Source organism: Drosophila sulfurigaster, chromosome 3, assembly GCF_023558435.1.
Source record: "Drosophila sulfurigaster albostrigata strain 15112-1811.04 chromosome 3, ASM2355843v2, whole genome shotgun sequence".
Lineage (NCBI taxonomy): Eukaryota > Metazoa > Arthropoda > Insecta > Diptera > Drosophilidae > Drosophila > Drosophila sulfurigaster.
This window is the reverse complement of record NC_084883.1, coordinates 35,004,505-35,031,134: the sequence shown is the minus strand read 5'-3', so window position 1 is coordinate 35,031,134 and position 26,630 is coordinate 35,004,505. Positions and strand designations below refer to the sequence as shown.

Sequence of the window (26,630 nt, the reverse complement as noted above, 5' to 3'; positions counted from 1 at the left end):
TCTTCTAAAGATACTACTAAAAGAGTTACAAGCACAGCAAAAACAACAGTTGCAACATCAGCTTTGTTGTCAACAACTCTTGCATCGTATGAAGGTACTAGCACAAAAGTGACAAGCACAGCAATAACAACTCCGTTGTCAACAACCGTAGTATCTTCTGAGAAAGTCACCACCACTACAACGACAACTCCTTTCTCAACAATTGATGCATCTTCTAAAGATACTACTAAAAAAGTTACAAGCACAGCAACAACAACAATTGCAACATCAACTCCTTTGTCTACAACTGTTACATCCTCTGATGATACGACCAAAAGAGTCACAAGCACAGCAACAATATCAATGGCAACATCAGCTTTGTTGTCAACAACTGTCGCATCTTCTGATGTAGATTCGAGCATTGCCACAGCAACTCTTTCATCAACATTTGGCACTCCTTCTGATGAAGCTGCAAGCACTGCCACAGCAACTCTTTCCTCAACAACTCATGCATCTTCTAAAGATACTAGCACAAAAGTGACAAGCACAGCAATAACAACTCCTTTGCCAACAACCGTATCATCTTCCGAAAAATTCACCACCACTGCAACGACAACTCCTTTGTCAACAATTGTTGCATCTTCTGAAGATACTACTAAAAGAGTTACAAGCACAGCAACAACAACAGTTGCAACATCAACTCCTTTGTCTTCTGAAAAAGTTACAAGCAAAGCCACAACAATTCCACTGCCAATAACTGATGAATCTTCTGAAGATACTGTTGCATCTTCGGATAAATATTCAAGCAGTGTCTCAGCAACTCTTTCGTCAATAACTGGTACATCTTCTAATGATACAACCAAAGAAGAGTCTTCTTCTGAAACCGTCTTGTCTTCTGATGACTATTACTACGACGAATCAACTGAAGCTTCATTGTCAACCACGGTTGCCTCTTCTGATGAAGATTCAAGCAATGCCACAACTCTTTCGTCAACAACTGGTACATCTTCTGATGAAGATTCAAGCATTGCCACAACTCTTTCGTCAACAACAGGTACATCTTCTAATGATACAACTAAAGAAGAGTCTACTTCTGAAACCGTCTTGTCTTCTGATGACTATTACTACGACGAATCAACTGAAGCTTCATTGTCAACAACTCGTACATCTTCTGATGAAGATTCAAGCAATGCCACAACTCTTTCGTCAACAACTGGTATATCTTCTAATGATACAACTAAAGAAGAGTCTACTTCCGAAACCGTCTTGTCTTCTGATGACTATTACTACGACGAATCAACTGAAGGCTCATTGTTAACAACTGGTACATCTTCTGATGAAGATTCAAGCAATGCCATAACTCTTTTGTCAACAACAGGTACATCTTCTAATGATACAACTAAAGAAGAGTCTACTTCTGAAACCGTCTTGTCTTCTGATGATTATTACTATGACGAATCTACTGAAGCTTCATTGTCAACAACTGGTACAACTTCTGATGAAGATTCAAGCAATGCCACAACTCTTTCGTCAACAACAGGTACATCTTCTAATGATACAACTAAAGAAGAGTCTACTTCTGAAACCGTCTTGTCTTCTGATGACTATTACTACGACGAATCAACTGAAGCTTCATTATCAACAACTGGTACATCTTCTGATGAAGATTCAAGCAATGCCACAACTCTTTCGTCAACAACTGGTATATCTTTTAATGATACAACCAAAGAAGAGTCTACTTCTGAAACCGTCTTGTCTTCCGATGACTATTATTACGATGAATCTACTGAAACTTCATTGTCAACCACGGTTGCCTCTTCTGATGAAGATTCTAGCACTGCCACAACTCTTTCGTCAACAACTGGTATATCTTTTAATGATACAACTAAAGAAGAGTCTACTTCTGAAACCGTCTTGTCTTCCGATGACTATTATTACGATGAATCTACTGAAACTTCATTGTCAACCACGGTTGCCTCTTCTGATGAAGATTCTAGCACTGCCACAACTCTTTCGTCAACAACTGGTACATCTTCTAATGATACAACTAAAGAAGCGTCTACTTCTGAAACCGTCTTGTCTTCTGATGACTATTACTACGACGAATCAACTGAAGCTTCATTATCAACAACTGGTACATCTTCTGATGAAGATTCAAGCAATGCCACAACTCTTTCGTCAACAACTGGTATATCTTTTAATGATACAACCAAAGAAGAGTCTACTTCTGAAACCGTCTTGTCTTCCGATGACTATTATTACGATGAATCTACTGAAACTTCATTGTCAACCACGGTTGCCTCTTCTGATGAAGATTCTAGCACTGCCACAACTCTTTCGTCAACAACTGGTACATCTTCTAATGATACAACTAAAGAAGAGTCTACTTCTGAAACCGTCTTGTCTTCTGATGACTATTATTACGACGAATCAACTGAAGCCTCATTGTCTACAACACGTGCATCTTCTGATGAATATTCAAGCAATGCCACAACTCTTTCGTCAACAACTGGTATATCTTCTAATGATACAACCAAAGAAGAGTCTACTTCTGAAACCGTCTTGTCTTCTGATGACTATTACTACGATGAATCTACTGAAGCTTCATTGTCAACAACTGTTGCATCTTCTGATGAATATTCAAGCAATATCACAACTCTTTCGTCAACAACTGGTACATCATCTAATGATACAACCAAAGAAGAGTCTACTTCTGAAACCGTCTTGTCTTCCGATGACTATTATTACGACGAATCTACTGAAGCTTCATTGTCAACAACTGGTACATCTTCTGATGAAGATTCAAGCAATGCCACAACTCTTTCGTCAACAACAGGTACATCTTCTAATGATACAACTAAAGAAGAGTCTACTTCTGAAACCGTCCTGTCTTCTGATGACTATTACTACGACGAATCAACTGAAGCCTCATTGTTAACAACTGGTACATCTTCTGATGAATATTCAAGCAATGCCACAACTCTTTCGTCAACAACTGGTACATCATCTAATGATACAACCAAAGAAGAGTCTACTACTGAAACCGTCTTGTCTTCCGATGACTATTACTACGACGAATCAACTGAAGCCTCATTGTTAACAACTGTTGCATCTACTGATGAAGATTCAAGCAATGCCACAACTCTTTCGTCAACAGCTGGTACATCTTCTAATGATACAACCAAAGAAGAGTCTACTTCTGAAACCGTCTTGTCTTCTGATGACTATTACTACGACGAATCAACTGAAGCTTTATTGTCTACAACACGTGCATCTTCTGATGAATATTCAAGCAATATCACAACTCTTTCGTCAACAACTGGTACATCATCTAATGATACAACCAAAGAAGAGTCTACTTCTGAAACCGTCTTGTCTTCCGATGACTATTATTACGACGAATCTACTGAAGCTTCATTGTCAACAACTGGTACATCTTCTGATGAAGATTCAAGCAATGCCACAACTCTTTCGTCAACAACAGGTACATCTTCTAATGATACAACTAAAGAAGAGTCTACTTCTGAAACCGTCCTGTCTTCTGATGACTATTACTACGACGAATCAACTGAAGCCTCATTGTTAACAACTGGTACATCTTCTGATGAATATTCAAGCAATGCCACAACTCTTTCGTCAACAACTGGTACATCATCTAATGATACAACCAAAGAAGAGTCTACTACTGAAACCGTCTTGTCTTCTGATGACTATTACTACGACGAATCTACTGAAGCTTCATTGTCAACAACTGGTACATATTCTGATGAAGATTCTAGCAATGCCACAACTCTTTCGTCAACAGCTGGTACATCTTCTAATGATACAACCAAAGAAGAGTCTACTTCTGAAACCGTCTTGTCTTCTGATGACTATTACTACGACGAATCAACTGAAGCTTCATTGTCTACAACACGTGCATCTTCTGATGAATATTCAAGCAATATCACAACTCTTTCGTCAACAACTGGTACATCATCTAATGATACAACCAAAGAAGAGTCTACTTCTGAAACCGTCTTGTCTTCCGATGACTATTATTACGACGAATCTACTGAAGCTTCATTGTCAACAACTGGTACATCTTCTGATGAAGATTCAAGCAATGCCACAACTCTTTCGTCAACAGCTGGTACATCTTCTAATGATACAACCAAAGAAGAGTCTACTTCTGAAACCGTCTTGTCTTCTGATGACTATTACTACGACGAATCTACTGAAGCTTCATTGTCAACAACTGGTACATATTCTGATGAAGATTCAAGCAATGCCACAACTCTTTCGTCAACAGCTGGTACATCTTCTAATGATACAACCAAAGAAGAGTCTACTTCTGAAACCGTCTTGTCTTCCGATGACTATTATTACGACGAATCTACTGAAGCTTCATTGTCAACAACTGGTACATCTTCTGATGAAGATTCAAGCAATGCCACAACTCTTTCGTCAACAACAGGTACATCTTCTAATGATACAACTAAAGAAGAGTCTACTTCTGAAACCGTCTTGTCTTCTGATGACTATTACTACGACGAATCAACTGAAGCCTCATTGTTAACAACTGGTACATCTTCTGATGAATATTCAAGCAATGCCACAACTCTTTCGTCAACAACTGGTACATCATCTAATGATACAACCAAAGAAGAGTCTACTACTGAAACCGTCTTGTCTTCCGATGACTATTATTATGACGAATCTACTGAAGCCTCATTGTCAACAACTGGCACATCTTCTGATGAAGATTCAAGCAATGCCACAACTCTTTCGTCAACAACAGGTACATCTTCTAATGATACAACTAAAGAAGAGTCTACTTCTGAAACCGTCTTGTCTTCTGATGACTATTACTACGACGAATCAACTGAAGCCTCATTGTTAACAACTGGTACATCTTCTGATGAAGATTCAAGCAATGCCACAACTCTTTCGTCAACAACTGGTATATCTTCTAATGATACAACCAAAGAAGAGTCTACTTCTGAAACCGTTTTGTCTTCCGATGACTATTATTACGACGAATCTACTGAAGCTATTTTGTCAACAACTGTTGCATCTACTGATGAAGATTCAAGCATTGCCACAACTCTTTCGTCAACAGCTGGTACATCTTCTAATGATACAACCAAAGAAGAGTCTACTTCTGAAACCGTCTTGTCTTCCGATGACTACTACTACGACGAATCTACTGAAGCTTCATTGTCAACAACTGGTACATATTCTGATGAAGATTCAAGCAATGCCACAACTCTTTCGTCAACAGCTGGTACATCTTCTAATGACACAACCAAAGAAGAGTCTACTTCTGAAACCGTCTTGTCTTCCGATGACTATTACTACGACGAATCTACTGAAGCCTCATTGTCAACAACGGTTGCATCTTCTGATGAAGATTCAAGCACTGCCACAACTCTTTCGTCAACAACTGGTATATCTTCTAATGACACAACCAAAGAAGAGTCTACTTCTGAAACCGTTTTGTCTTCCGATGACTATTATTACGACGAATCTACTGAAGCTATTTTGTCAACAACTGTTGCATCTACTGATGAAGATTCAAGCATTGCCACAACTCTTTCGTCAACAGCTGGTACATCTTCTAATGATACAACCAAAGAAGAGTCTACTTCTGAAACCGTCTTGTCTTCCGATGACTATTACTACGACGAATCTACTGAAGCCTCATTGTCAACAACTGTTGCATCTTCTGATGAAGATTCAAGCACTGCCACAACTCTTTCGTCAACAACTGGTACATCTTCTAATGATACAACCAAAGAAGAGTCTACTTCTGAAACCGTCTTGTCTTCTGACGACTATTACTACGACGAATCTACTGAAGCTATTTTGTCAACAACTGTTGCATCTACTGATGAAGATTCAAGCATTGCCACAACTCTTTCGTCAACAGCTGGTACATCTTCTAATGATACAACCAAAGAAGAGTCTACTTCTGAAACCGTCTTGTCTTCTGACGACTATTACTACGACGAATCTACTGAAGCTTCATTGTCAACAACACGTGCATCTTCTGATGAAGATTCAAGCAATGCCACAACTCTTTTCGTCAACAGCTGGTACATCTTCTAATGACACAACCAAAGAAGAGTCTACTTCTGAAACCGTCTTGTCTTCTGACGACTATTACTACGACGAATCTACTGAAGCTATTTTGTCAACAACTGTTGCATCTACTGATGAAGATTCAAGCATTGCCACAACTCTTTCGTCAACAGCTGGTACATCTTCTAATGATACAACCAAAGAAGAGTCTACTTCTGAAACCGTCTTGTCTTCCGATGACTATTACTACGACGAATCTACTGAAGCCTCATTGTCAACAACTGTTGCATCTTCTGATGAAGATTCAAGCACTGCCACAACTCTTTCGTCAACAACTGGTACATCTTCTAATGATACAACCAAAGAAGAGTCTACTTCTGAAACCGTTTTGTCTTCCGATGACTATTATTACGACGAATCTACTGAAGCTTCATTGTCAACAACACGTGCATCTTCTGATGAAGATTCAAGCAATGCCACAACTCTTTCGTCAACAGCTGGTACATCTTCTAATGACACAACCAAAGAAGAGTCTACTTCTGAAACCGTCTTGTCTTCTGACGACTATTACTACGACGAATCTACTGAAGCTATTTTGTCAACAACTGTTGCATCTACTGATGAAGATTCAAGCATTGCCACAACTCTTTCGTCAACAACTGGTACATCTTCTAATGATACAACCAAAGAAGAGTCTACTTCTGAAACCGTCTTGTCTTCTGACGACTATTACTACGACGAATCTACTGAAGCCTCATTGTCAACAACTGTTGCATCTTCTGATGAAGATTCAAGCACTGCCACAACTCTTTCGTCAACAACTGGTACATCTTCTAATGATACAACCAAAGAAGAGTCTACTTCTGAAACCGTCTTGTCTTCTGATGACTATTACTACGACGAATCAACTGAAGCCTCATTGTTAACAACTGGTACATCTTCTGATGAATATTCAAGCAATGCCACAACTCTTTCGTCAACAACTGGTACATCTTCTAATGATACAACTAAAGAAGAGTCTACTTCTGAAACCGTTTTGTCTTCCGATGACTATTATTACGACGAATCTACTGAAGCTTCATTGTCAACAACTGTTGCATCTACTGATGAAGATTCAAGCATTGCTACAACTCTTTCATCAACACCTGGTACATCTTCTAATGATACAACCAAAGAAGAGTCTACTTCTGAAACCGTCTTGTCTTCCGATGACTATTATTATGACGAATCTACTGAAGCCTCATTGTCAACAACTGGTACATCTTCTGATGAAGATTCAAGCAATGCCACAACTCTTTTGTCAACAACTGGTATATCTTCTAATGATACAACTAAAGAAGAGTCTACTTCTGAAACCGTTTTGTCTTCCGATGACTATTATTACGACGAATCTACTGAAGCTTCATTGTCAACAACTGTTGCATCTACTGATGAAGATTCAAGCATTGCCACAACTCTTTCATCAACACCTGGTACATCTTCTAATGATACAACCAAAGAAGAGTCTACTTCTGAAACCGTCTTGTCTTCCGATGACTATTACTACGACGAATCTACTGAAGCTTTATTGTCAACAACTGGTACATATTCTGATGAAGATTCAAGCAATGCCACAACTCTTTCGTCAACAGCTGGTACATCTTCTAATGACACAACCAAAGAAGAGTCTACTTCTGAAACCGTCTTGTCTTCTGACGACTATTACTACGACGAATCTACTGAAGCTACTTTGTCAACAACTGTTGCATCTACTGATGAAGATTCAAGCATTGCCACAACTCTTTCGTCAACAGCTGGTACATCTTCTAATGACACAACCAAAGAAGAGTCTACTTCTGAAACCGTCTTGTCTTCTGACGACTATTACTACGACGAATCTACTGAAGCCTCATTGTCAACAACTGTTGCATCTACTGATGAAGATTCAAGCACTGCCACAACTCTTTCGTCAACAACTGGTACATCTTCTAATGATACAACCAAAGAAGAGTCTACTTCTGAAACCGTCTTGTCTTCTGATGACTATTACTACGACGAATCAACTGAAGCCTCATTGTTAACAACTGGTACATCTTCTGATGAATATTCAAGCAATGCCACAACTCTTTCGTCAACAACTGGTACATCTTCTAATGATACAACTAAAGAAGAGTCTACTTCTGAAACCGTTTTGTCTTCCGATGACTATTATTACGACGAATCTACTGAAGCTTCATTGTCAACAACTGTTGCATCTACTGATGAAGATTCAAGCATTGCCACAACTCTTTCATCAACACCTGGTACATCTTCTAATGATACAACCAAAGAAGAGTCTACTTCTGAAACCGTCTTGTCTTCCGATGACTATTATTATGACGAATCTACTGAAGCCTCATTGTCAACAACTGGTACATCTTCTGATGAAGATTCAAGCAATGCCACAACTCTTTTGTCAACAACTGGTATATCTTCTAATGATACAACTAAAGAAGAGTCTACTTCTGAAACCGTTTTGTCTTCCGATGACTATTATTACGACGAATCTACTGAAGCTTCATTGTCAACAACTGTTGCATCTACTGATGAAGATTCAAGCATTGCCACAACTCTTTCATCAACACCTGGTACATCTTCTAATGATACAACCAAAGAAGAGTCTACTTCTGAAACCGTCTTGTCTTCCGATGACTATTACTACGACGAATCTACTGAAGCTTTATTGTCAACAACTGGTACATATTCTGATGAAGATTCAAGCAATGCCACAACTCTTTCGTCAACAGCTGGTACATCTTCTAATGACACAACCAAAGAAGAGTCTACTTCTGAAACCGTCTTGTCTTCTGACGACTATTACTACGACGAATCTACTGAAGCTACTTTGTCAACAACTGTTGCATCTACTGATGAAGATTCAAGCATTGCCACAACTCTTTCGTCAACAGCTGGTACATCTTCTAATGATACAACCAAAGAAGAGTCTACTTCTGAAACCGTCTTGTCTTCCGATGACTATTACTACGACGAATCTACTGAAGCTTCATTGTCAACAACTGTTGCATCTTCTGATGAAGATTCAAGCACTGCCACAACTCTTTCGTCAACAGCTGGTACATCTTCTAATGACACAACCAAAGAAGAGTCTACTTCTGAAACCGTCTTGTCTTCTGACGACTATTACTACGACGAATCTACTGAAGCTACTTTGTCAACAACTGTTGCATCTACTGATGAAGATTCAAGCATTGCCACAACTCTTTCGTCAACAACAGGTACATCTTCTAATGATACAACTAAAGAAGAGTCTACTTCTGAAACCATCTTGTCTTCCGATGACTATTACTACGACGAATCTACTGAAGCCTCATTGTCAACAACTGTTGCATCTTCTGATGAAGATTCAAGCATTGCCACAACTCTTTCGTCAACAACTGGTACATATTCTGATGAATATTCAAGCAATGCCACAACTCTTTCGTCAACAACTGGTACATATTCTGATGAAGATTCAAGCACTGCCACAACTCTTTCGTCAACAACTGGTACGTCTTCCAATGATACAACTAAAGAAGAGTCTACTTCTGAAACCGTCTTGTCTTCTGATGACTATTACTACGACGAATCTACTGAAGCCTCATTGTCAACAACTGTTGCATCTTCTGATGAAGATTCAAGCATTGCCACAACTCTTTCGTCAACAACTGGTACATCTTCTGATAAATATTCAAGCACTGTCACAACTCTTTCGTCAACAACTAGTACATCTTCGGATGAATATTCAAGCGACGCCACAACTCTTTGGTCAACAACTGGTACATCTTCTAATGATACAACCAAAGAAGAGTCTTCATCTGAAACCGTCTTGTCTTCCGACGAATCTTATTACGACGAATCTACTGAAGCTTCATTGTCAACAACTGTTGCATCTGTTGCAACAACTGGTACATCTTCGGATGAATATTCAAGCGACGCCACAACTCTTTCGTCAACAGCTTGTACATCTTCTAATGATACAACCAAAGAAAAGTCTACTTCTGAAACCGTCTTGTCTTCTGATGACTATTATTACGACGAATCTACTGAAGCTTCAATATCAACAACTGTTGCATCATCTGATGAAGATTCAAGCAGTGCCACAGCAACTTTTTTGTCAACACCTGGTAAATCCTCTGATGAAGATTCAAGCACTGCCACAACTCTTTCGTCAACAACTGGTACGTCTTCCAATGATACAACTAAAGAAGAGTCTACTTTTGACACCGTCTTGTCTTCTGAAGACTATTACTACGACGAATCTACTGAAGCTTCATTGTCAACAACTGGTACGTCTTCTGATGAATATTCAAGCAATGCCACAACTCTTTGGTCAACAACTGGTACATCTTCTAATGATACAACCAAAGAAGAGTCTTCATCTGAAACCGTCTTGTCTTCCGATGACTATTATTACGACGAATCTACTGAAGCTTCAATATCAACAACTGTTGCATCATCTGATGAAGATTCAAGCATTGCCACAGCGAGTCTTTTGTCAACAACTAGTACATCTTCTGATGAAGATTCAAGCGGTGTCACAACTCTCTCGTCAACAACTGGTACATCTTCTGATGAAGATTCAAGCAGTACTACAGCAACTCTTTTGTCAACAACTGGTACATCTTCTAAAGATACAACCAAAGAAGTGTCTACTTCTGAAACCGTCTCGTCGTCTGACGACTATTATTACGACGAATCTACTGAAGATTCATTGTCAACAGCTGTTGCAACATCCGATGAAGATTCAAGCAGTGTCACAGCAACTCTTTTGTCAACAACTGGTACATCTTCCAATGATACAACCAAAGAAGAGACTACCGTCTTGTCTTCTGAAGACTATTATTACGACGAATCTACTGAAGATTCATTGTCAACATCTGTTGCAACATCCGATGAAGATTCAAGCAGTGTCACAGCGAGTCTTTTGTCAACAACTAGTACATCTTCTGATGAAGATTCAAGCGGTGTCACAACTCTCTCGTCAACAACTGGTACATCTTCTGATGAAGATTCAAGCAGTACTACAGCAACTCTTTTGTCAACAACTGGTACATCTTCCAATGATACAACCAAAGAAGAGACTACCGTCTTGTCTTCTGAAGACTATTATTACGACGAATCTACTGAAGATTCATTGTCAACATCTGTTGCAACATCCGATGAAGATTCAAGCAGTGTCACAGCAACTCTTTCGTCAACTACTAGTACATCTTCTGATGAAGATTCAAGCGGTGTCACAACTCTCTCGTCAACAACTGGTACATCTTCTGATGAAGATTCAAGCAGTACTACAGCAACTCTTTTGTCAACAACTGGTACATCTTCTAAAGATACAACCAAAGAAGAGTCTACTTCTGAAACCGTCTCGTCGTCTGACGACTATTATTACGACGAATCTACTGAAGATTCATTGTCAACAGCTGTTGCAACATCCGATGAAGATTCAAGCAGTGCCACAGCAACTCTTTCGTCAACTACTGGTACATCATCTGATGAATATTCAAGCAGTGCCACAGCAACTCTTTCGTCGACAACAGATGCAACTTCTGAAGATACTAGCACAAAACTGACAAGCACTGCAACGACTGCAGTTGCAACATCAACTCCTTTGTCAACAACTGTTAGATCCTCTGATGATACTACCAAAAAAGTGACGAGCACAGCAACAACAACAATTGCAACATCATCTCCGTTGTCAACAACCGCAGCATCTTCTGAAAAAGTCACCAGTACTGCAACGACCACAGTTGCAACATCAACTCTTTTGTCAACAACTGTTAGATCCTCTGATGATACTACCAAAAAAGTGACGAGCACAGCAACAACAACAGTTGCAACATCATTTCCGTTGTCAACAACCGCAGCATCTTCTGAAAAAGTCAGCAGTACTGCAACGACCACAGTTGCAACATCAACTCCTTTGTCAACAACTATTAGATCCTCTGATGATACTACCAAAAAAGTGACGAGCACAGCAACAACAACAGTTGCAACATCAGGTCCGTTGTCAACAACCGCAGCATCTTCTGAAAAAGTCACCAGTACTGCAACGACCACAGTTGCAACATCAACTCCTTTGTCAACAACTGTTAGATCCTCTGATGATACTACCAAAAAAGTGACGAGCACAGCAACAACAACAGTTGCAACATCATCTCCGTTGTCAACAACCGTACCATCTTCTGATGGCGATTCAAGCACTGCCACAGCAACTTTTTCGTCAACATCTGGTACATCTTCTGTTGATACTACCAAAGAAGACTCTACTTTTGAAACCGTCTCGTCTTCTGATGACTATTATAACGACGAATCTAAGGAAGCTTCATTGTCAACAACTGTTGCATCATCCGATGAAGATTTAAGCAGTGTCACAGCAACTCTTTCGTCAACTACTGGTACAACTTCTGATGAATATTCAAGCAGTGCTACAGGAACTTTTTCGTCGACAACAGATGTAACTTCTGAAGATACTAGCACAAAACTGACAAGCACAGCAACAACAACAGTTGCAACATCAGCTTCGTTGTCAACAACCGTAGCATCTTCTGATGGAGATTCAAGCACTGCCACAGCAACTTTTTCGTCAACAACTAATACATCTTCTGTTGATACAACCAAAGAAGACTCTACTTTTGAAACCGTCTCGTCTTCTGATGACTATTATAACGACGAATCTAAGGAAGCTTCATTGTCAACAACTGTTGCATCATCCGATGAAGATTCAAGCAGTGTCACAGCAACCCTTTCGTCAACAACTGGTACATCTTCTGAACAACATTTAAGCACTGCCACAACTCTTTCGTCAACTACTGGTACATCATCTGATGAATATTCAAGCAGTGCCACAACAACTCTTTCGTCGACAACAGATGCAACTTCTGCAGATACTAGCACAAAACTGACAAGCACTGCAACGACTGCAGTTGCAACATCAACTCCTTTGTCAACAACTGTTAGATCCTCTGATGATACTACCAAAAAAGTGACGAGCACAGCAACAACAACAGTTGCAACATCATCTCCGTTGTCAACAACCGCAGCATCTTCTGAAAAAGTCACCAGTACTGCAACGACCACAGTTGCAACATCAACTCTTTTGTCAACAACTGTTAGATCCTCTGATGATACTACCAAAAAAGTGACGAGCACAGCAACAACAACAGTTGCAACATCATCTCCGTTGTCAACAACCGCAGCATCTTCTGAAAAAGTCAGCAGTACTGCAACGACCACAGTTGCAACATCAACTCCTTTGTCAACAACTATTAGATCCTCTGATGATACTACCAAAAAAGTGACGAGCACAGCAACAACAACAGTTGCAACATCATCTCCGTTGTTAACAACCGCAGCATCTTCTGAAAAAGTCAGCAGTACTGCAACGACCACAGTTGCAACATCAACTCTTTTGTCAACAACTGTTAGATCCTCTGATGATACTACCAAAAAAGTGACGAGCACAGCAACAACAACAGTTGCAACATCATCTCCGTTGTCAACAACCGCAGCATCTTCTGAAAAAGTCAGCAGTACTGCAACGACCACAGTTGCAACATCAACTCCTTTGTCAACAACTGTTAGATCCTCTGATGATACTACCAAAAAAGTGACGAGCACAGCAACAACAACAGTTGCAACATCATCTCCGTTGTCAACAACCGTACCATCTTCTGATGGCGATTCAAGCACTGCCACAGCAACTTTTCGTCAACATCTGGTACATCTTCTGTTGATACTACCAAAGAAGACTCTACTTTTGAAACCGTCTCGTCTTCTGATGACTATTATAACGACGAATCTAAGGAAGCTTCATTGTCAACAACTGTTGCATCATCCGATGAAGATTTAAGCAGTGTCACAGCAACTCTTTCGTCAACTACTGGTACAACTTCTGATGAATATTCAAGCAGTGCTACAGCAACTTTTTCGTCGACAACAGATGTAACTTCTGAAGATACTAGCACAAAACTGACAAGCACAGCAACAACAACAGTTGCAACATCAGCTTCGTTGTCAACAACCGTAGCATCTTGTGATGGAGATTCAAGCACTGCCACAGCAACTTTTTCGTCAACAACTAATACATCTTCTGTTGATACAACCAAAGAAGACCCTACTTTTGAAACCGTCTCGACTTCTGATGACTATTATAACGACGAATCTAAGGAAGCTTCATTGTCAACAACTGTTGCATCATCCGATGAAGATTTAAGCAGTGTCACAGCAACCCTTTCGTCAACAACTGGTACATCTTCTGATCAACATTTAAGCACTGCCACAGCAACTCTTTCGTCAACTACTGGTACATCATCTGATGAATATTCAAGCAGTGCCACAGCAACTCTTTCGTCGACAACAGATGCAACTTCTGAAGATACTAGCACAAAACTGACAAGCACTGCAACGACTGCAGTTGCAACATCAACTCCTTTGTCAACAACTGTTAGATCCTCTGATGATACTACCAAAAAAGTGACGAGCACAGCAACAACAACAGTTGCAACATCATCTCCGTTGTCAACAACCGCAGCATCTTCTGAAAAAGTCACCAGTACTGCAACGACCACAGTTGCAACATCAACTCTTTTGTCAACAACTGTTAGATCCTCTGATGATACTACCAAAAAAGTGACGAGCACAGCAACAACAACAGTTGCAACATCATTTCCGTTGTCAACAACCGCAGCATCTTCTGAAAAGTCAGCAGTACTGCAACGACCACAGTTGCAACATCAACTCCTTTGTCAACAACTATTAGATCCTCTGATGATACTACCAAAAAAGTGACGAGCACAGCAACAACAACAGTTGCAACATCAGGTCCGTTGTCAACAACCGCAGCATCTTCTGAAAAGTCACCAGTACTGCAACGACCACAGTTGCAACATCAACTCCTTTGTCAACAACTGTTAGATCCTCTGATGATACTACCAAAAAAGTGACGAGCACAGCAACAACAACAGTTGCAACATCATCTCCGTTGTCAACAACCGTACCATCTTCTGATGGCGATTCAAGCACTGCCACAGCAACTTTTCGTCAACATCTGGTACATCTTCTGTTGATACTACCAAAGAAGACTCTACTTTTGAAACCGTCTCGTCTTCTGATGACTATTATAACGACGAATCTAAGGAAGCTTCATTGTCAACTACTGTTGCATCATCCGATGAAGATTTAAGCAGTGTCACAGCAACTCTTTCGTCAACTACTGGTACAACTTCTGATGAATATTCAAGCAGTGCTACAGCAACTTTTTCGTCGACAACAGATGTAACTTCTGAAGATACTAGCACAAAACTGACAAGCACAGCAACAACAACAGTTGCAACATCAGCTTCGTTGTCAACAACCGTAGCATCTTCTGATGGAGATTCAAGCACTGCCACAGCAACTTTTTCGTCAACAACTAATACATCTTCTGTTGATACAACCAAAGAAGACTCTACTTTTGAAACCGTCTCGTCTTCTGATGACTATTATAACGACGAATCTAAGGAAGCTTCATTGTCAACAACTGTTGCATCATCCGATGAAGATTCAAGCAGTGTCACAGCAACCCTTTCGTCAACAACTGGTACATCTTCTGAGCAACATTTAAGCACTGCCACAACTCTTTCGTCAACTACTGGTACATCATCTGATGAATATTCAAGCAGTGCCACAACAACTCTTTCGTCGACAACAGATGCAACTTCTGCAGATACTAGCACAAAACTGACAAGCACTGCAACGACTGCAGTTGCAACATCAACTCCTTTGTCAACAACTGTTAGATCCTCTGATGATACTACCAAAAAAGTGACGAGCACAGCAACAACAACAGTTGCAACATCATCTCCGTTGTCAACAACCGCAGCATCTTCTGAAAAGTCACCAGTACTGCAACGACCACAGTTGCAACATCAACTCTTTTGTCAACAACTGTTAGATCCTCTGATGATACTACCAAAAAAGTGACGACCACAGCAACAACAACAGTTGCAACATCATCTCCGTTGTCAACAACCGCAGCATCTTCTGAAAAAGTCAGCAGTACTGCAACGACCACAGTTGCAACATCAACTCCTTTGTCAACAACTATTAGATCCTCTGATGATACTACCAAAAAAGTGACGAGCACAGCAACAACAACAGTTGCAACATCATCTCCGTTGTCAACAACCGCAGCATCTTCTGAAAAAGTCACCAGTACTGCAACGACCACAGTTGCAACATCAACTCTTTTGTCAACAACTGTTAGATCCTCTGATGATACTACCAAAAAAGTGACGAGCACAGCAACAACAACAGTTGCAACATCATCTCCGTTGTCAACAACCGCAGCATCTTCTGAAAAAGTCAGCAGTACTGCAACGACCACAGTTGCAACATCAACTCCTTTGTCAACAACTGTTAGATCCTCTGATGATACTACCAAAAAAGTGACGAGCACAGCAACAACAACAGTTGCAACATCATCTCCGTTGTCAACAACCGTACCATCTTCTGATGGCGATTCAAGCACTGCCACAGCAACTTTTCGTCAACATCTGGTACATCTTCTGTTGATACTACCAAAGAAGACTCTACTTTTGAAACCGTCTCGTCTTCTGATGACTATTATAACGACGAATCTAAGGAAGCTTCATTGTCAACAACTGTTGCATCATCCGATGAAGATTTAAGCAGTGTCACAGCAACTCTTTCGTCAACTACTGGTACAACTTCTGATGAATATTCAAGCAGTGCTACAGCAACTTTTCGTCGACAACAGATGTAACTTCTGAAGATACTAGCACAAAACTGACAAGCACAGCAACAACAACAGTTGCAACATCAGCTTCGTTGTCAACAACCGTAGCATCTTCTGATGGAGATTCAAGCACTGCCACAGCAACTTTTCGTCAACAACTAATACATCTTCTGTTGATACAACCAAAGAAGACTCTACTTTTGAAACCGTCTCGTCTTCTGATGACTATTATAACGACGAATCTAAGGAAGCTTCATTGTCAACAACTGTTGCATCATCCGATGAAGATTCAAGCAGTGTCACAGCAACCCTTTCGTCAACAACTGGTACATCTTCTGATCAACATTTAAGCACTGCCACAACTCTTTCGTCAACTACTGGTACATCATCTGATGAATATTCAAGCAGTGCCACAACAACTCTTTCGTCGACAACAGATGCAACTTCTGCAGATACTAGCACAAAACTGACAAGCACTGCAACGACTGCAGTTGCAACATCAACTCCTTTGTCAACAACTGTTAGATCCTCTGATGATACTACCAAAAAAGTGACGAGCACAGCAACAACAACAGTTGCAACATCATCTCCGTTGTCAACAACCGCAGCATCTTCTGAAAAAGTCACCAGTACTGCAACGACCACAGTTGCAACATCAACTCCTTTGTCAACAACTGTTAGATCCTCTGATGATACTACCAAAAAAGTGACGAGCACAGCAACAACAACAGTTGCAACATCATCTCCGTTATCAACAACCGCAGCATCTTCTGAAAAAGTCAGCAGTACTGCAACGACCACAGTTGCAACATCAACTCCTTTGTCAACAACTATTAGATCCTCTGATGATACTACCAAAAAAGTGACGAGCACAGCAACAACAACAGTTGCAGCATCATCTCCGTTGTCAACAACGGTAGCATCTTCTGATGGCGATTCAAGCACTGCAACAGCAACTTTTTCGTCAACTACTGGTACATCTTCTGTTGATACAACCAAAGAAGACTCTACTTTTGAAACCCTCTCGTCTTCTGATGACTATTATAACGACGAATCTAAGGAAGCTTCATTGTCAACAACTGTTGCATCATCCGATGAAGATTTAAGCAGTGTCACAGCAACCCTTTCGTCAACAACTGGTACATCTTCTGATCAACATTTAAGCACTGCCACAGCAACTCTTTCGTCAACTACTGGTACATCATCTGATGAATATTCAAGCAGTGCCACAGCAACTCTTTCGTTGACAACAGATGCAACTTCTGAAGATACTAGCACAAAACTGACAAGCACTGCAACGACTGCAGTTGCAACATCAACTCCTTTGTCAACAACTGTTAGATCCTCTGATGATACTACCAAAAAAGTGACGAGCACAGCAACAACAACAGTTGCAACATCAGGTCCGTTGTCAACAACCGCAGCATCTTCTGAAAAAGTCACCAGTACTGCAACAACCACAGTTGCAACATCAACTCCTTTGTCAACAACTATTAGATCCTCTGATGTTACTACCAAAAAAGTGACGAGCACAGCAACAACAACAGTTGCAACATCAGGTCCGTTGTCAACAACCGCAGCATTTTCTGAAAAAGTCACCAGTACTGCAAAGACCACAGTTGCAACATCAACTCCTTTGTCAACAACTGTTAGATCCTCTGATGATACTACCAAAAAAGTGACGAGCATAGCAACAACAACAGTTGCAGCATCATCTCCGTTGTCAACAACGGTAGCATCTTCTGATGGCGATTCAAGCACTGCAACAGCAACTTTTTCGTCAACAACTGGTACGTCTTCTGTTGATACAACCAAAGAAGACCCTACTTTTGAAACCGTCTCGACATCTGATGACTATTATAACGACGAATCTAAGGAAGCTTCATTGTCAACAACTGTTGCATCATCCGATGAAGATTTAAGCAGTGTCACAGCAACCCTTTCGTCAACAACTGGTACATCTTCTGATCAGCATTTAAGCACTGCCACAACTCTGAAACTGACAAGCACAGCAACAACAACAGTTGCAACATCAGCTTCGTTGTCAACAACCGTAGCATCTTCTGATGGAGATTCAAGCACTGCAACAGCAACTTTTTCGTCAACAACTAATACATCTTCTGTTGATACAACCAAAGAAGACCCTACTTTTGAAACCGTCTCGACTTCTGATGACTATTATAACGACGAATCTAAGGAAGCTTCATTGTCAACAACTGTTGCATCATCCGATGAAGATTTAAGCAGTGTCACAGCAACCCTTTCGTCAACAACTGGTACATCTTCTGATCAACATTTAAGCACTGCCACAGCAACTCTTTCGTCAACTACTGGTACATCATCTGATGAATATTCAAGCAGTGCCACAGCAACTCTTTCGTCGACAACAGATGCAACTTCTGAAGATACTAGCACAAAACTGACAAGCACTGCAACGACTGCAGTTGCAACATCAACTCCTTTGTCAACAACTGTTAGATCCTCTGATGATACTACCAAAAAAGTGACGAGCACAGCAACAACAACAGTTGCAACATCAGGTCCGTTGTCAACAACCGCAGCATCTTCTGAAAAAGTCAGCAGTACTGCAACGACCACAGTTGCAACATCAACTCCTTTGTCAACAACTATTAGATCCTCTGATGATACTACCAAAAAAGTGACGAGCACAGCAACAACAACAGTTGCAACATCAGGTCCGTTGTCAACAACCGCAGCATCTTCTGAAAAAGTCACCAGTACTGCAACGACCACAGTTGCAACATCAACTCCTTTGTCAACAACTGTTAGATTCTCTGATGATACTACCAAAAAAGTGACGAGCACAGCAACAACAACAGTTGCAACATCAGGTCCGTTATCAACAACCGCAGCATCTTCTGAAAAAGTCAGCAGTACTGCAACGACCACAGTTGCAACATCAACTCCTTTGTCAACAACTATTAGATCCTCTGATGATACTACCAAAAAAGTGACGAGCACAGCAACAACAACAGTTGCAACATCAGGTCCGTTGTCAACAACCGCAGCATCTTCTGAAAAAGTCACCAGTACTGCAACGACCACAGTTGCAACATCAACTCCTTTGTCAAAAACTATTAGATCCTCTGATGATACTACCAAAAAAGTGACGAGCACAGCAACAACAACAGTTGCAACATCAGGTCCGTTGTCAACAACCGCAGCATCTTCTGAAAAAGTCACCAGTACTGCAACGACCACAGTTGCAACATCAACTCCTTTGTCAACAACTATTAGATCCTCTGATGATACTACCAAAAAAGTGACGAGCACAGCAACAACAACAGTTGCAACATCAGGTCCGTTGTCAACAACCGCAGCATCTTCTGAAAAAGTCAGCAGTACTGCAACGACCACAGTTGCAACATCAACTCTTTTGTCAACAACTATTAGATCCTCTGATGATACTACCAAAAAAGTGACGAGCACAGCAACATCATCTCCGTTGTCAACAACCGTACCATCTTCTGATGGCGATTCAAACACTGCAACAGCAACTTTTTCGTCAACATCTGATACATCTTCTGTTGATACTACCAAAGAAGACTCTACTTTTGAAACCGTCTCGTCTTCTGATGACTATTATAACGACGAATCTAAGGAAGCTTCATTGTCAACAACTGTTGCATCATCCGATGAAGATTCAAGCAGTGTCACAGCAACCCTTTCGTCAACAACTGGTACATCTTCTGATCAACATTTAAGCACTGTCACAACTCTTTCGTCAACTACTGGTACATCATCTGATGAATATTCAAGCAGTGCCACAGCAACTCTTTCGTCGACAACAGATGCAACTTCTGAAGATACTAGCACAAAACTGACAAGCACCGCAACGACCACAGTTGCAACATCAACTCCTTTGTCAACAACAGTTAGATCCTCTGATGATACTACCAAAAAAGTGACGACCACAGCAACAACAACAGTTGCAACATCATCTCCGTTGTCAACAACCGCAGCATCTTCTGATAGCGATTCAAACACTGCAACAGCAACTTTTTCGTCAACAACTGGTACATCTTCTGTTGATACAACCAAAGAAGACTCTACTTTTGAAACCGTCTCGTCTTCTGATGACTATTATAACGACGAATCTAGGGAAGCTTCATTGTCAACAACTGTTGCATCATCCGATGAAGATTTAAGCAGTGTCACAGCAACCCTTTCGTCAACAACTGGTACATCTTCTGATCAACATTTAAGCACTGCCACAACTCTTTCGTCAACTACTGGTACATCATCTGATGAATATTCAAGCAGTGCCACAGCAACTCTTTCGTCGACAACAGATGCAACTTCTGAAGATACTAGCACAAAACTGACAAGCACTGCAACGACTGCAGTTGCAACATCAACTCCTTTGTCAACAACTGTTAGATCCTCTGATGATACTACCAAAAAAGTGACGAGCACAGCAACAACAACAGTTGCAACATCAGGTCCGTTGTCAACAACCGCAGCATCTTCTGAAAAAGTCAGCAGTACTGCAACGACCACAGTTGCAACATCAACTCCTCTGTCAACAACTGTTAGATCCTCTGATGATACTACCAAAAAAGTGACGACCACAGCAACAACAACAGTTGCAACATCATCTCCGTTGTCAACAACCGCAGCATCTTCTGATAGCGATTCAAACACTGCAACAGCAACTTTTTCGTCAACAACTGGTACATCTTCTGTTGATACAACCAAAGAAGACTCTACTTTTGAAACCGTCTCGTCTTCTGATGACTATTATAACGACGAATCTAAGGAAGCTTCATTGTCAACAACTGTTGCATCATCCGATGAATATTCAAGCAGTGCCACAGCAACTCTTTCGTCGACAACAGATGCAACTTCTGAAGATACTAGCACAAAACTGACAAGCACCGAAACGACCACAGTTGCAACATCAACTCCTTTGTCAACAACTGTTAGATCCTCTGATGATACTACCAAAAAAGTGACGAGCACAGCAACAACAACAGTTGCAACATCATCTCCGTTGTCAACAACCGCAGCATCTTCTGAAAAAGTCAGCAGTACTGCAACGACCACAGTTGCAACATCAACTCCTTTGTCAACAACTGTTAGATCCTCTGATGATACTACCAAAAAAGTGACGAGCACAGCAACAACAACAGTTGCAACATCAGGTCCGTTGTCAACAACCGCAGCATCTTCTGAAAAAGTCAGCAGTACTGCAACGACCACAGTTGCAACATCAACTCCTCTGTCAACAACTGTTAGATCCTCTGATGATACTACCAAAAAAGTGACGAGCACAGCAACAACAACAGTTGCAACATCATCTCCGTTGTCAACAACCGCAGCATCTTCTGATAGCGATTCAAACACTGCAACAGCAACTTTTTCGTCAACAACTGGTACATCTTCTGTTGATACAACCAAAGAAGACTCTACTTTTGAAACCGTCTCGTCTTCTGATGACTATTATAACGACGAATCTAAGGAAGCTTCATTGTCAACAACTGTTGCATCATCTGATGAATATTCAAGCAGTGCCACAGCAACTCTTTCGTCGACAACAGATGCAACTTCTGAAGATACTAGCACAAAACTGACAAGCACCGAAACGACCACAGTTGCAACATCAACTCCTTTGTCAACAACTGTTAGATCCTCTGATGATACTACCAAAAAAGTGACGAGCACAGCAACAACAACAGTTGCAACATCAGGTCCGTTGCCAACAACCGCAGCATCTTCTGAAAAAGTCACCAGTACTGCAACGACCACAGTTGCAACATCAACTCCTTTGTCAACAACTGTTAGATCCTCTGATGATACTACCAAAAAAGTGACGAGCACAGCAACAACAACAGTTGCAACATCATCTCCGTTGTCAACAACCGCAGCATCTTCTGATAGCGATTCAAACACTGCAACAGCAACTTTTCGTCAACAACTGGTACATCTTCTGTTGATACAACCAAAGAAGACTCTACTTTTGAAACCGTCTCGTCTTCTGATGACTATTATAACGACGAATCTAAGGAAGCTTCATTGTCAACAACTGTTGCATCATCTGATGAATATTCAAGCAGTGCCACAGCAACTCTTTCGTCGACAACAGATGCAACTTCTGAAGATACTAGCACAAAACTGACAAGCACCGAAACGACCACAGTTGCAACATCAACTCCTTTGTCAACAACTGTTAGATCCTCTGATGATACTACCAAAAAAGTGACGAGCACAGCAACAACAACAGTTGCAACATCATCTCCGTTGTCAACAACCGCAGCATCTTCTGAAAAGTCAGCAGTACTGCAACGACCACAGTTGCAACATCAACTCCTTTGTCAACAACTGTTAGATCCTCTGATGATACTACCAAAAAAGTGACGAGCACAGCAACAACAACAGTTGCAACATCAGGTCCGTTGTCAACAACCGCAGCATCTTCTGAAAAGTCAGCAGTACTGCAACGACCACAGTTGCAACATCAACTCCTCTGTCAACAACTGTTAGATCCTCTGATGATACTACCAAAAAAGTGACGAGCACAGCAACAACAACAGTTGCAACATCATCTCCGTTGTCAACAACCGCAGCATCTTCTGATAGCGATTCAAACACTGCAACAGCAACTTTTCGTCAACAACTGGTACATCTTCTGTTGATACAACCAAAGAAGACTCTACTTTTGAAACCGTCTCGTCTTCTGATGACTATTATAACGACGAATCTAAGGAAGCTTCATTGTCAACAACTGTTGCATCATCTGATGAATATTCAAGCAGTGCCACAGCAACTCTTTCGTCGACAACAGATGCAACTTCTGAAGATACTAGCACAAAACTGACAAGCACCGAAACGACCACAGTTGCAACATCAACTCCTTTGTCAACAACTGTTAGATCCTCTGATGATACTACCAAAAAAGTGACGAGCACAGCAACAACAACAGTTGCAACATCAGGTCCGTTGTCAACAACCGCAGCATCTTCTGAAAAGTCAGCAGTACTGCAACGACCACAGTTGCAACATCAACTCCTTTGTCAACAACTGTTAGATCCTCTGATGATACTACCAAAAAAGTGACGAGCACAGCAACAACAACAGTTGCAACATCAGGTCCGTTGCCAACAACCGCAGCATCTTCTGAAAAAGTCACCAGTACTGCAACGACCACAGTTGCAACATCAACTCCTTTGTCAACAACTGTTAGATCCTCTGATGATACTACCAAAAAAGTGACGAGCACAGCAACAACAACAGTTGCAACATCAGGTCCGTTGTCAACAACCGCAGCATCTTCTGAAAAAGTCAGCAGTACTGCAACGACCACAGTTGCAACATCAACTCCTCTGTCAACAACTGTTAGATCCTCTGATGATACTACCAAAAAAGTGACGACCACAGCAACAACAACAGTTGCAACATCATCTCCGTTGTCAACAACCGCAGCATCTTCTGATAGCGATTCAAACACTGCAACAGCAACTTTTTCGTCAACAACTGGTACATCTTCTGTTGATACAACCAAAGAAGACTCTACTTTTGAAACCGTCTCGTCTTCTGATGACTATTATAACGACGAATCTAAGGAAGCTTCATTGTCAACAACTGTTGCATCATCCGATGAATATTCAAGCAGTGCCACAGCAACTCTTTCGTCGACAACAGATGCAACTTCTGAAGATACTAGCACAAAACTGACAAGCACCGAAACGACCACAGTTGCAACATCAACTCCTTTGTCAACAACTGTTAGATCCTCTGATGATACTACCAAAAAAGTGACGAGCACAGCAACAACAACAGTTGCAACATCATCTCCGTTGTCAACAACCGCAGCATCTTCTGATAGCGATTCAAACATTGCAACAGCAACTTTTTCGTCAACAACAGTTGCTACTTCTGAAGATACTAGCTCAAAAGTGACGAGCACAGCAACAACAACAGTTGCAACATCAGCTCCGTTGCCAACAACCGCAGCATCTTCTGAAAAAGTCACCAGTACTGCAACGACCACAGTTGCAACATCAACTCCTTTGTCAACAACTGTTAGATCCTCTGATGATACTACCAAAAAAGTGACGAGCACAGCAACAACAACAGTTGCAACATCAGGTCCGTTGTCAACAACCGCAGCATCTTCTGAAAAAGTCACCAGTACTGCAACGACCACAGTTGCACCATCAACTCCTTTGTCAACAACTGTTAGATCCTCCGATGATACTACCAAAAAAGTGACGGCCACAGCAACAACAACAGTTGCAACATCATCTCCGTTGTCAACAACCGCAGCATCTTCTGATAGCGATTCAAACACTGCAACAGCAACTTTTTCGTCAACAACAGTTGCTACTTCTGAATTTACTAGCTCAAAAGTGACAAGCGCAACAACAACAACAGTTGCAACATCAGCTCCGTTGCCAACAACCGCAGCATCTTCTGAAAAAGTCACCAGTACTGCAACGACCACAGTTGCAACATCAACTCCTTTGTCAACAACTGTTAGATCCTCTGATGATACTACCAAAAAAGTGACGACCACAGCAACAACAACAGGTGCAACATCACCTCCGTTGTCAACAAACGCAGCATCTTCTGAAAAAGTCACCAGTACTGCAACGACCACAGTTGCAACATCAACTCCTTTGTCAACAACTGTTAGATCCTCTGATGATACTACCAAAAAAGTGACGACCACAGCAACAACAACAGTTGCAGCATCATCTCCGTTGTCAACAACGGTAGCATCTTCTGATGGCGATTCAAGCACTGCAACAGCAACTTTTTCGTCAACAACTGGTACATCTTCTGTTGATACAACCAAAGAAGACTCTACTTTTGAAACCGTCTCGTCTTCTGATGACTACTATTACAACAAATTAACTGAAGTTTTATTGTGAACAAATATTGCATCTTTTGGTAATTTATCAAGCAATGCCACAGCAACTCTTTCGTCAACAACTGTTGCAATTTCTGAAAATACTAACACAAAGGTCACAAGCACAGCAACAACAAAAGTTACAGCTGCAGAAAGATCAAATTATTTGTCAACAGCTGTACTCTTCGAAGTATACTTTTCGTAGTAAATATTAAGGTAATCTAATATTGATTCTTTTGTCAACAACCGAGCAAAAATCTTGATTCTGGCAAAAAAAAATTGTGGTTTTGATGGAGATTACTGGAGATGTAGCAGCATTATATTCGGATGATAGAGCTACAGAAGGTTTATACTTTATGACATTTATGACTCTTTTTAAGCTTAAGTAATAATTGACTGCTGTGAGATGGGGCAATACTAACTATGTAATAAATACTGTCGATGTAATCGAAGCAATTTTTCATAATACTACTGTTGCAACAAAAGACGATTATGATTACTATTATAAAATCAACTGTATTCAAAAGAATATATATATATATATATATATAATATTATATGTTATTTTTTCAACCGAAATATTGAAAACCCAGTAACCTGTTCAATGAACTTTTTGTTGTTTCTTCGACTAATTACGGCGAGCACACGTTCGAAGCCCCATAAAACCATTCTCCTCATGCACGTACAAACTGTGCCTTCTCCAAAAGACAAGCAGATATGTAGATATAACATTGCGTATCGGTTATCTTTGAGGTTAACAGTGTCAATGGTCGCTGAATTTATGCCCTCATTACCCTCTAAAAGATGTGGCTGTGTAGATAAAACAGCAACTACATTGAACAGCAATTATACTTTTACTTCTCTGTCGGAGTCTCTGCATTGCCTTTAATATCTATTATTAATATTAATTTATTGCAAATAATAGAGTGCATTGAGATGTTATTTTAATTGTGAAATTTGGAC

The 26,630-nt window shown here is 40.7% G+C and overlaps 1 protein-coding gene across 1 annotated transcript; it reads left to right on the top strand.

Moving 5' to 3' along the window:
• The first annotated feature begins 342 nt into the window (after nucleotides 1-342).
• Nucleotides 343-25,689, top strand: LOC133840046 (serine-rich adhesin for platelets-like). Its single transcript, XM_062271699.1, has 4 exons — nucleotides 343-6,001; nucleotides 6,054-13,788; nucleotides 17,321-22,747; nucleotides 23,844-25,689. Exons 1-4 carry the CDS (start codon nucleotides 343-345, stop codon nucleotides 25,687-25,689), a joined length of 20,667 nt encoding a protein of 6,888 aa, XP_062127683.1.
• Nucleotides 25,690-26,630: the final 941 nt, after the last annotated feature.

Excerpts from the sequence above, each read along its gene's own strand:
- LOC133840046 (XM_062271699.1), top strand. The coding sequence starts at position 343 with ATGGCAACATCAGCTTTGTTGTCAACAACTGTCGCATCTTCTGATGTA. Across the intron at positions 6,002-6,053 it reads AGCTTCATTGTCAACAACAC|CTGGTACATCTTCTAATGAC; the intron begins GTGCATCTTCTG and ends TTTCGTCAACAG. Across the intron at positions 22,748-23,843 it reads CAACAACTGGTACATCTTCT|ATCCTCTGATGATACTACCA; the intron begins GTTGATACAACC and ends AACAACTGTTAG.